This window comes from Mytilus galloprovincialis, chromosome 3 (assembly GCF_965363235.1).
Source record: "Mytilus galloprovincialis chromosome 3, xbMytGall1.hap1.1, whole genome shotgun sequence".
NCBI lineage: Eukaryota > Metazoa > Mollusca > Bivalvia > Mytilida > Mytilidae > Mytilus > Mytilus galloprovincialis.
In genome coordinates, this window is record NC_134840.1 from 58,706,357 (window position 1) to 58,719,133 (window position 12,777).

General features: G+C 31.9%; 1 protein-coding gene across 2 annotated transcripts; it reads left to right on the forward strand.

Annotated features, from left to right (window-relative positions):
• The first annotated feature begins 1,450 nt into the window (after nucleotides 1-1,450).
• LOC143068456 (calcyphosin-like) lies at nucleotides 1,451-8,216 on the forward strand. 2 transcript variants are annotated; one of them, XM_076242548.1, is made up of 4 exons: nucleotides 1,451-1,633; nucleotides 3,953-4,130; nucleotides 6,429-6,635; nucleotides 7,390-8,216. In XM_076242548.1, exons 1-4 carry the CDS (start codon nucleotides 1,560-1,562, stop codon nucleotides 7,489-7,491), a joined length of 561 nt encoding a protein of 186 aa, XP_076098663.1. In that variant the 5' UTR covers nucleotides 1,451-1,559; the 3' UTR covers nucleotides 7,492-8,216. The 2 variants fall into 2 exon arrangements, with proteins under 2 accessions (XP_076098663.1, XP_076098664.1); XM_076242549.1 differs by lacking the exon at nucleotides 1,451-1,633 and adding an exon at nucleotides 1,702-2,030.
• The last annotated feature ends 4,561 nt before the right edge of the window (nucleotides 8,217-12,777 follow it).

Here is a 12,777-nt window from a genome sequence, read left to right on the forward strand (position 1 = left end):
TGAACAAATTATACTGTATTTGATTTTAGTCCAACGTTTCTTATCCTTTAATAACAAAGTTTATATTAAGGGCATAAGAATGAGTGATAAAATGAACCCTGTTTATCTCGACTACACACTTTTACATCTGATGATTCCGACACCATTTTGATAATTTTGTTATACTAAACTCTGTATTCCAGAAGAAATAACAATCAACTGACAATTTATGAAACGCTGTATTATTCCTCCATAGCAAACTCAACTGTTGTCCCAATTTAATCCTTCCAGTCGATTCTGTACATTAACAATTACAAATAATCGGTATATTATACGTAAATAACAGAACAAGAAGTTTCAAATGCTTTTTTTTTTTTTTTTTTTTTTTTTTTTTTTTTTTTTTTTTTTTTTTTTTTTACTTTTTTAACTTTTTCTATTTGATCTGTTTCTATTTTAATTGAAAAGTATTTAAAGGTCTGTTTATATATGCATATTTTGAATTCTATGCCATTCTACTGAGTGCGTCATATAGTATTTCTTGCCATTGAATGTATCAAACAAAGAAGGGTTTTTAAAATCAATTTGTTTGTAATGTTTCGCTAATTTTATCTCATAAATAGACATATGAATATGAATGCAATATGCAAAAAAATCAAATAAAACAGATAATTCAAAAATAAAGTAACTGTGTAAACCTAGTAATTTTATGTTTAACAAATAATCACAACAATACTATCGAAAATAAAAGACATTTCATCGAAACAAACTTGTCTATTTGTATTGTTAATACGCATTTCTTTCAAGGAAGTAATTTGTATATTTACCTACATATGTATGTTTCTCGGAAATGTGGGTGGCTCCCATGCTAACCGATATTAATCACATTTTATCCGTAGTCGGCTGATTGTTCGAGGTTGTAAGGTGACCATTCGTTTCTCAAATCAACATGACTTGGACGAAGTTGTCTCATTGGTAACGACACCACATATCCTTAATTTATACAAATGGATATCCAATTTACTGATCTAAGGGCAAACTATTTAGAACTAGGAGCCAGTGGTAAAAACGGTATCAGCAAACAAAGTTTTTAAACATTTTTCGAGGGTGACACCAAAATCTTAAATTGATGCATCTGCTAAAAGTCTAAGTTTTATATCCATATGTACATTCGATTCTATATAAGGCAATGCCATTTGTTTCCTTTAGGAGAACTGAGCAGTATTCAGGAAGTGTAACATTTCAAGCGTATTGTACACCGTAAGCCGAATTACATGTATAAAAGAATTCTGAATATATATAATTTTAGTAAATTAGTAAATTAGTACCTTCAGATGAGCAAAAAATACATGTTTCTGTGGTATACTATATTTGCGTTACGGATTTAATATAAGTTGTCACATATCCGTGTGGTAGAGTTGTTATACGGACATCAAAAATATGAAGGCGGAAAACCTCATTGACCGACTTCAAATACTCTGAATTAAAAAAGGTGACATAAAGTTGCTTATATAAATGTTTTTTGGACTCGGTTGTTTAGTTGTTGCGTTGGTATTTACATCGTTTCTCCTTATCTTATACAAATGGCTGACCATATAACAGATTTAAGGGCGAAATGTTTAGAAAAAGGCGCAAGTTGTTTTCACGGCATAAGCAGGTACTAGTAATCAAGTATTGAATTATTAAATATTTTACAAAATATGAATTTGATTCATCTATTGCAAGTCTAGGTGTTATATCTATAATGGAAACTGAGAAGAGTAGTTTATGTAAACTTTCGTATTTGAGACAAATTTAACAATTTTATTTTGTCAATGGTTACAAAGTATGCATGTGACTTATCCTAATGTAATGCATAGTGGTTCATTTCGAAGAAATAAGTAATTATCCGGAAATGCAACCTTTCATTCGGTTTGAAAATCATACGCCAAAGGACAAGGATGAGGTAACTTAGACAAACTTAGATTTAAGGATGTATTTAGGTGAGGTTTTGGAATAAGTGTCAAATGGTCGGACATGGTCGGACTCCTTGGTGATTTTCCATACAATACAAGGTAAAATATTTTGTCCCATAACACCTATTTATCTGTTAACATAAGACTTAATGGCTCATAAGAGGTCATTTGACAAAATTTAAGCAGATACTTGATTTTCTTCCTTTGATTTCAGACCCAAATAATACCAATGCAAATATAAGGTAAAAGTCCGAGGCAACCTAATCCCGTTATATTTTATAAATAAAAAATCTCGAAAAGGAGCTCCATGACCTATCAATATTTTTAGATTATTTTGATCCTTTACTTATACGTTATCAGCTTAAAGTATCAATTTTGAATTCTTGATTTATTTAATTTTACCTTAAATCACCTAAGTATTTTCTTAAGTAAATTTATACCAGTAAACAGCTGTTTGTAAGAAATCAGTTATGAACAATTAATACAGGTTTTTGTACCAAGTCAGCAACATGACAGTTGTTGTCCATTCGTTTGATGTGTTTTATCTTTTGATTTTGCCATTTGATTAGTCACTTTCCGTTTTGAATTTTCTATGTTTAATATAAGTAATGTTTATATAAACAATACTTCTGTTTGAATTTTCCTTGGGGTTCAGTATTTTGTGAAGTTACTTTTTTCTGTAATCTACTTTATTTGCTAAGGGAGTTGATAGACGCACATTTTGTTTACAAAAGACTGATAAGTGGCACTCGAATCAACAATTTTAAAAAGTCCAAATAAAGTACGAAGTTAAAGAGCATTGAGTACCAAAAATTCCTGAAAGTTTTGCCAAATACAGCTATGGTAATGTAATGCTGAGGTAGAAAAAGCCTTAATATTTAAAAAAAAGAAGTTTGGAATCAAGTAATTTATAATTATGACCATATCAATAGAAATTCATGTCTTGGCTACTGGGCTGATGATACCCTCTTGGGAAAAAACTCCACCAGCAGTAGTATCGACCACGTGGTTGCAACGCTTATAATCAAAACTTCACCTTAAATTTCCATGTTTTGAAAGAAATGTTAAGTGTATCTTTTGTTCATAGTCATTTAGTGTAAGTAAAATATGACCTATAGATATCTATATCTCGAAAAAGGGTGCTCTATATCATCAGCGGATAAAATGCATATCATTCATAGTTTTGTTAAAAAATGGCTGACTTAGTCAAAAACTATAGACGAAATTTAACACAGTTTATAACAAGGAGGCAGTTGTATTCACGGCATACGAATACACTTAAGTATTTAATTGTCCGTTTTGGTAATTTTTTTCTGATATTGTATGATATCATAAATAAAGAGACAGACACATATAAAGCAGCTTTGCAAATTATAATGTAAATAGATTTATGCTAGAATACGGCAATTTTTAGTTTAAAATTGACATTAATCTGATGTTTCCCTGAACACATATATACACAGATTTCTATTGGCTTTTTAAACTTTATTTTGACGATACAAAATGTTAATCTTGGTATCTTTGATGAGTTTATTTCTAACATACACCATGGTTCGGGAGTAAGGGGCGCACAACCCTTTCCGAACATGGAACAGTGGTGCAGCAACGCATCACAAGAACAAGTTGAAAAAAAAAAATCAACGAAAAATGACATACAATAACAAATGAAAACCAGTGAATTAAAGGCGTCTGATTAAGGACACGAATATACCGAATGCTAGTTGGATAATGTTGTAACAGTACAACATAAGAAAAATATGTAAAATCAATATATATCGTTTAATTGTCACATATTAAAACCTGTCTGGTTATCTTGAGTGGCAAGAAATGAAAAACAAATACAAAAGCAGAAATGCTTTGTTAACCTTGTTTCATACAGTTGATATATACAAATCATAATGTATATTTTAGTCGTCGAAAAGATGAAAACCTGCAGTCAAGTTGATGTAAGATTTGACTTAATTTAAGGAACAGGATACTATTCACTATATTGTCTTTAATTTATATTGATTAATTTCTAGAATATTTCGACATATGAACGTTGGTCATAGTGAACGGCTAAGTCTCAAGAAATTCAGTGATAGCCTAAAGGCCTTTGGTCTAAGCCTACCAGAAAGTTCCGTAGAAGAGTTGTTTAAATACATTGACAAGAATGGAAAGAATGAAATTCTTTTTGAGGAATTTCTACAAGCACTAAGGGTAACTATCGTTCAGGAAGAACACTTAAGGAAAATGGCTTTCTTGGTTTTTCTGTTTTCAAGAGCTTGATGAGTTGCCATACAAAATAAAAAAGACATCGGAAAATACTTTCAACGTGAATCTTCAAACACAGTGAGAGAAATCATTTAAAGATAATCGTATGTGGTTAATCTCTGTGTCATTTTGGTCGCTTGTGGAGAGTTGTCTCATTGGCAATCATACCATATCTTCTTTTTATGCCCCACCTACGGTAGTAGGGGGGCATTATGTTTTCTGGTCTGTGCGTCCGTTCGTCTGTTCGTCCGTCCGTCCGTCCGTCTGTCCCGCTTCAGGTTAAAGTTTTTGGTCAAGGTAGTTTTTGATGAAGTTGAAGTCCAATCGACTTCAAACTTGGTACACATGTTCCCTATGATATGATCTTTCTAATTTTAATGCCAAATTAGAGTTTTTACCCCAATGTCACGGTCCACTGAACATGGAAAATGATAGTGCGAGTGGGGCATTCGTGTACTGGGGACACATTCTTGTTCATATATATATATAAGGAGATGTGTTATTATTGCCAAACAGTTACTATTCAACAGAGACCGAAAGATATCGATATTAAATTACATATTTTGAACCGTATGATCTTCAACAATGAGAAAACACCGTATCTTTTTATAATCTACAAAAGACCATGGCATGAAGAACATCAAAACAATTTAAATGAGATACACAACGGCCTGAAAAATGCTAAAAACAACTAACGAAAAATAGATAAAACAATGACGAGTGACTTATGAGTTAGAGAATTAATTGGGATAGAGACCGTAAGAAAGAGTTAGTAGGCAAACAAACCTCTTCTTTTGAATTCTTAAACCAGAAATATCATTTAGGTTACGTAAATGTTATGACTTTTTTTTCTGTTAAATGTTATTTAAGGTTATTTTACTCAGATTAAAGTAAACCCTTTTCATTACTGTTCCTTCAGTTCTACTATTCTTAAACGTCAATTGAACTATTGTAGCATTTCTATTTATGCTAAATTTAGAGTCCGTGATTTCTTACCATCACGTACACCTTATATCAATATCTTGTGTTTTTGGTAGGTTGATAGCTTGTGCAATTTTTTTTTATCTATATAGATATAAGAAATAGTGGTATAAGTTGCAATGAGACAATTCTCCATACAAGTCACAATTTGTAAAAGTAACCCATTAGAGGTCAAAGTATAGTCTTCCAGTGCAGCCTTGGCTCATAACAAACTGCAAGCTATAAAGGGCACTCATATGACTACTGTAAGACCATTCAAATGGGAAAACCAACGTCTAATCTATATAAAACTGAGAAACAAGAAAAAATTATTAACCACATCAACAGACGACAACCACTGAACATCAGATTCTTGATAAGACAGGTGCAAACAATTGCAGCAGGATTAAACGTTTTAAATGGTACTAAACCTTCTTTCTTTTCTGATACAATAGTATAACATCACAACATAGAGAGACACACTATAAATGGAGCCTTGGCTCACACCGAACAGCAAGCAATAAAGGGCCCCCATAAGACTAATGTAAGACCATTCAAACGGGAAAACCAACGTCTAATCTATATAAAACTGAGAAACGAGAAACACTTTTGAACCACATGAACAAACAACAACCACTGAACATCAAATTCCTGACTTAGGAAAGCGGGATCTAACATCAAAACATAGAACGACACACTATAAAATATCAATTGGAAGGCTTGACACAATAAAAAAAACGTAGCAACACAAAATAAAAATTCAATCAGACAGCTTCAGATTATTTTTTACCTTTTTAAAGTTAACCATATCACTACTTTGTCTTATAATTCATGCCCAAACAAATAATTTACTGCGTTATTTCATACACACCACTCTCTAACCAGCTAGGATCTAATTTGAGCAGGGATCATGAGGAGGATGTTGGGTACATAATTTATTATAAGTTATGCTCTGTCCATACTGGGTACTATATTTGTACACGATACCGAATCTTATGAAGATTCATGTAAATTATGAAATATCAACGAGACTCTTAGACGTCTGCTGTAGTATACGAATGAAACTATATGCTGCTAAGCCTTCTTTATTTATTTTCTAATTTGACGAAAGATCATGAAGTTAGAGATTACCTTAATGAAATAGTATGCTCTTTCAAAAAAAAAAAAACAACAAATAAACTCACTGTTTAAACAGATTTTGAAAAATCGGATTTTAGAATTTGATTTTATTTAATTTTTTGTTGGTTTAATGATTTTGTTTCAATTTTGATTTTTACCTACCAGCCTCCTATGTCGCAGACAAGGATTTCGATTATCAATGAAGCTTTTGCCAAATTTGACCAAACTGGAGACGGAGTAATTACTGTTGAAGATCTGAGGGGTGTTTATAGTGTTAAACGTCATCCGAAATATCTAAATGGAGAAATGACAGAGGATCAAATTCTCAGAACATTTCTTGATGTATTTGACCAGGGAGTTAAAGACGGAACGGTATAAAAAAGTTGTTATGTTTTTTTTATATGCATCATATGCATGAAAGAATGGGAAAGATACCAGAAGGACAATCAAAATCATAGATTGAAAATAAACTGACAACTCCATGGGTAAAAAATAAAAAGACAAACAGACAAACAATAGTACACAAGACACAATATAGAAAAATAAAGACTAAGCAACACGAACCCCACCATATAAGACTTACTACTCGTTCTGCTCAAGTCCTACCAACTTGAATGTTTCGTTTGATATCAGAATAATTTATTTAAGAACGTATTAAGTTCAATAAACCTGGTGCTATCACGAACTTTATTTCTTTTCTTCAAGTGTTTCTGTCATAAGAAGGGCGGTAAAATATTCTTTTACAAACAACTGAGAACAAATTTAAAGAGATGAAAATAAGTTTCTGCGGTCTCATATTTCTTATAGTAGAAGAAACATTTCGCTAAAAGATTTTAGGATATACATTGAATACACACGTCAGTAAATTGATAACATATAGCAAACATGAGCTATCTATAGAAGTGTTTTAATAATTCTAGTATTATATTTTATATTGCATAGTTTGAATTCATCTTTCTACATTTCTATATTTGAAAATGCCTGTACCAAGTCAGGAATATGACAGTTGTTGTCCATTCGTTTTTGCTGTATTTTGTCATTCGATTTGGTTTGTGATAAGGGACTTTCCGATTGAATTGTCTTCGGAGTTCAATATTTTTGTGATTTTACTTTTTATGTTTCTTAGGTGACCAAAGAAGAATTTACTGACTACTACAGTGGAGTTGGTGCCAATATAGATACAGATGAAGATTTTGTGAAAATGATGAAAACTGCATGGGAAATATAACAAAATTATTTGATAATGATTTCGATTTCCATACCAACAATATGGAATACCATTTGGTCTGTGATAGGTGCATGACAAGTTCAAAATTTAAAGTATTTTCCCTAACTGTTTCTGAAAAAAATTTAATTATTTTCTTTAACTGTTTCTGAAAAAAGTATGTAAAAATTATTTAAGAATATGTCGTAGACCACCAAATATATAAGTTTTATGGTAATGTATTTAGACAGACAAGAAATAGTACATTTATATATTGTGTATATATAGTTTGAGTTAACCAAATGTTTGGAACTTTAGGAAACAGTTTCTGATGTTCCTAACATGTATAATATATTTTATAATGAATTTCAATAATGTCTATCGAAAAACTATTGAATGGTTATGCATGCGCCAGTTTAACTTTCGGTGAATGTATAACCACAGTAGGTGTCATAAATGATCATTAGTTAGTTAGAAATATCTTTTTAATGTATCGGTTGTTCGAATGATGAACAAGCATTGTGGTTTCCATTTTTTAACTTTTTTTCTTTTTTATGTTTAAGTTATTTTATCAAAGGTAAGTATAAGTATTTTTTCCTTATCGTTTTAACGTGTGCATTAACTGTAGACAATGTATAGATTGCTATAGATAGAGCAGATTTCATAAGGAATGTAATTTGTAGAGATTTTTATGATTATATCTTCATTTTGTACATTAAACTCATCAAATATACTAAGATGTAAATATATATGTGTTGTTTACTGCTTAATATTTTAGCATGCACAAGTTTGATGGATTTTACTGTTATTTTTAGTCGTTGTTTTATTTTTAACAACTTTATATATTTCATAGGAGTAAAAGAGAGGCAGAAATTACCAAAGGAATTATAGTATAACTCATAAGTCGAAAACAAACCAACATTGTCTTATCGGGGCCTATTATAGCTGACTATGCGGTATGGACTTTGCTCATTGTTGAAGGCCGTACGGTGACCTATAGTTGTTAATGTCTGTGTCATTTTGGTCTTTTGAGGATAGTTGTCTCATTGGCAATCATACCACATCTTCTTTTTTATATGTTAAAAACCCAGTAAGGAAACTAAATAACAAAGAACAGTTTACTATAAACCACGCAAAATATCTCGCATGTTCATTAATCTGTAATTTGATATTGTTTTGGGTTTTTCATGTTTCCAGTGTTCAAACCACCGACTGTATATATATTGAATTTTCTCGCAGTTCTGTATTTTTGTTATTTACTTATATTTAAATTGACAAAATTGGATTTTTTGTTAATTTAAAGGTTTGTATGATGAAAAAATAATTTGATACTTTTTTTTCACGAGGTTTTAAATGTATGATAGTTCCATTTTTTCTTAGAGAAAATTAGATATTCAATGGTGATTATTCACCAAAACTAATTGACATTAGACATCATCACCGTAACATGTTATCGCACGTGAGTTATGTATCTCCAAGTTAATATGATATTCCACGGCTTGTATTTCCATTTATGATTTCCGTGGAGGGTTGCTGCTCATAATAGAACTATAAAACAAAGTGTTCCAAATAAAGGCAACAGTAGTATACCGTTGTATACTACTGTTGCCTTTATTTGGAACACTTTTGTTTTTCAAACTCATAAATCCATGGACAAAAAACAAAATCGGGGTAACAAACTAAAACTGACGGAAACGCATAAATATAAGAGGAGAACAACGACATAACACTACAATGTAACTAACACACACAGAAACGGACCAAGCATCAGACAAAATCCAACGAGAATAACAAATATAACATCAAAACCAAATACATGAATTTGGGATAGACAAGTACCGTGACACGTCTTATCGCAATGTCAATTTACACTCAAAAATAAGAGAAAACAAACGACGCAACGTTAAATTGTAACACACACAGAAACGAACTATAATATAACAATGGCCATATTCCTGACTTGGTACAGGACATTTTTAAAGGAAAAAATGGTGGGTTGAACCTGGTTTTGTGGCATGCCAAACCTCGCACTTTAATGGCAATGTTAAATATAACATAGAAATGACAACATAATATCCAAGTGATGAAACTAAAACCAGCCGGTTAAAAAGAAGAAGAAATAAATGTTATATAGATATAAGAAGATGCGGTATGAGTGCCAATGAGACAATTTTCTATCCAAGTCACAATTTTTAAGGTTGTGGATGCTTTATCCTCTTTGCATGACAAATATGTCGTTGTTCCAGCAGATAAAGCCTCCAATAATATTGTCTTCATATGTAAAAAACATTATTTGCAATGTCTCACTACAGAGCTTGGAATTGATAAAACTACTGGTAATCCTACATATTCTTTAACATCATTTACCAAGGACGAAATTTTACAAAATCATAAATCTGTCCTTCTTTCTTTTGGTATCAACATCAAAGAAAACGAAGAAAACTTGCCTTCATTATACTGGATACCCAAATTACACAAAACTCCATATAAAGAACGATACATAGCTGGGTCTTCAAAATGTTCAACCAAACATCTTTCTAAAGTACTGACTACTATTCTTTCGACAGTTAAAGATGGGCTTCAAAAATATTGTGAGGAGATATATTCTACCAGTGGTGTTAACCAGATGTGGATTCTCAAAAATTCGAAAGATCTACTGCTTAACCTTCAATCACAATCTTTGCAATTTTGCAGCAACATAAAAACTTTTGATTTTTCTACGCTATATACTACTATTCCCCATGCTCAGTTGAAAGATCGACTACACCATCTCATAAAACAGAGCTTTTTCTATAAAAATGGAAATCGTAGATACAAATTTCTTGTTTTGGGTTACAATAATTCATATTTTGTGAAAAATCACACTGAATCTCCCAGAAAATATACAGAAGATGATATTATCAAAATGCTGGACTTTTTGATCGACAATATATTTGTTGAGTTTGGAGGATTTATATTTCAACAGACAGTCGGTATTCCAATGGGTACTAATTGTGCACCCCTGCTGGCTGATTTGTTTTTGTACTCGTATGAAGCAGAATTCATTCAGAACCTTCTAAAAGACAAAAAGAAAAAGCACCTTGCGAAATTCTTTAATTTTACTTTCCGATATATTGATGATGTTCTGTCATTGAATAACCCATATTTCAGCCAATACTTACATCTCATATATCCAAGTGAACTTGAAATTAAGGATACCACTGATACTAGAAGGACTGCTTCATACCTTGATCTTTTCCTCAATATTGACGTAGATGGACGACTTCACACGAAAATCTATGATAAACGGGACGATTTCAACTTCCCAATTATCAATTTCCCATTTCTCAGCAGTAACATACCCTCTGCCCCTTCGTATGGTGTTTACATATCACAATTGATACGTTATTCTCGTGCTTGTTCACACTATACGGACTTCATATACAGAAGTGTGCTCCTTACGCAGAAACTGCTCCAACAAAGTTATGAGGAGGACAGATTAAAATTGACACTCCGTAAATTTTATGGACACCATCACGATTTGGTGGATCCATACGATGTTTCGTTGACCAAACTAGCTAAGGACATTTTTACCACATGGTAGATTGTGTTTTGTCATAATGTCGTCTAATCTTTTAATTGCCAAACGTGACTTATTCCCGATTGTGACTGTTTTGCCGAGTGTGAACTCGCATTACTATAAGACGTGGTACGGTACTTATCCATCCCAAATTCATGTATTTAGTTTAAATGTTTAATGTTATATTTGTAATTCTCATCGGATTTTGTCAAATGTGTTGACGTCTTTTCTATTATATTTATGTGTTATGGTAAAGAAAATTAATCACCGCCTTCATTTATCAGATTTGATTTCGTTCAAAGTAATCAGTACGATATTTTACGTTTGAAGTTAGATTCATAACAAACCTGACATAGTTTTATAATATAGTTAATTGCTACCTCAGTTTTATATTAATAAGAATTAAAATGTGCTTTGTTATTAAATGCAATATCAGTATTTAGTTCAAATATATAATCTTAAATTAATCCTAATTCTATCTTATTCATTCTTATGTGACGTCATTTTTCATTTTTTGATGCTCTGTTTTACTAATTCAAATGACGTCATTTTTTCGTCATTTTTCAGTTTCAAATAGGACGTCACTTGGCGTAGAGGTTTAAACGTATTCGGATGTGTCTACTTTTGTGTTTCAAATGTCTGGTTATGTAAATGTATTTCAGTTGTTTCCTGTAATTAGTTAATACTTCAGCTTTATCATGTACATCTTTTGTATATTCATTTTATTAAATTTACTGTTTGCAAAAGTATAAATTACTCTAAATTATAGGGATTTTCTGGTAACTTAACAGAAAACCCTTGCCGTTTTTGGCACAACCTTTTTGATCTTTTGGTCCTCGATGCTGTTCAACTTTGTACTCGTTTCGGCTTTCAAACTTTTGTATCTGTGCGTCACACATAGGTCTTGTGTGGACAAAATACACTTCTGGCGTATAAAAATTTTGAACTTGTTGCCTTTTGTTGGCTGTTGTTCGTGTGATTCTTTGTCAATTGTGTTCTCCAATTTATTTATATTGTAGTCCTGTGTTGTCATTTTGATGTTATATTTCATATGGCCATAAAAGTGCGAGGTTTGGCATGCCACAAAACCAGGTTCAACCCACCATTTTTTCCTTTAAAAATGCCCTGTACCAAGTCAGGAATATGGTCATTGTTATATTATAGTTCGTTTCTGTGTGTATTACATTATAACGTTGTGTCGTTTGTTTTCTCTTATTTTTGAGTGTAAATTCACATTGCGATAAGACGTGTCACGGTACTTGTCTATCCCAAATTCATGTATTTGGTTTTGATGTTATATATATATGTTATATTTGTTATTCTCGTGGGATTTTGTCTATGTGTGTTACATTTTAGTGTTATGTCGTTGTTCTCCTCTTATATTTAATGCGTTTCCCTCGGTTTTAGTTTGTTATCCCGATTTTGTTTTTTGTCCATGGATTTATGAGTTTTGAACAGCGGTATACTACTGTTGCCTTTATTTAAAAGGAAACCATTAAAGGTCAATGTACGGTCTTCAACCCGGAGCGTTGTCTCACACCGAACATCAAGCTATAAAGTGCCCCAAAAATGACGATTGTTTAACTATTCAAACTGGAAAAACAACGGTCTAATCTATATAAAAAACAAGAAACGAATAACACTTATGAACTTCATCAACAAACGTCAACTACTGAACATCATATTCCTGACTTTGGAGAGGGATATTTGCGAAAAAAACCAGTCTTTGGACCAAATTTATCCGCCTAGTG

Bases quoted from the DNA above. Each gene is read 5' to 3' on its own strand.
- LOC143068456 (XM_076242548.1), top strand. From the start codon at position 1,560: ATGGCTGACCATATAACAGATTTAAGGGCGAAATGTTTAGAAAAAGGC. The intron at 1,634-3,952 runs GTACTAGTAATC...ATTAATTTCTAG, and splicing joins TGTTTTCACGGCATAAGCAG to AATATTTCGACATATGAACG. The intron at 4,131-6,428 runs GTAACTATCGTT...TTTACCTACCAG, and splicing joins AATTTCTACAAGCACTAAGG to CCTCCTATGTCGCAGACAAG.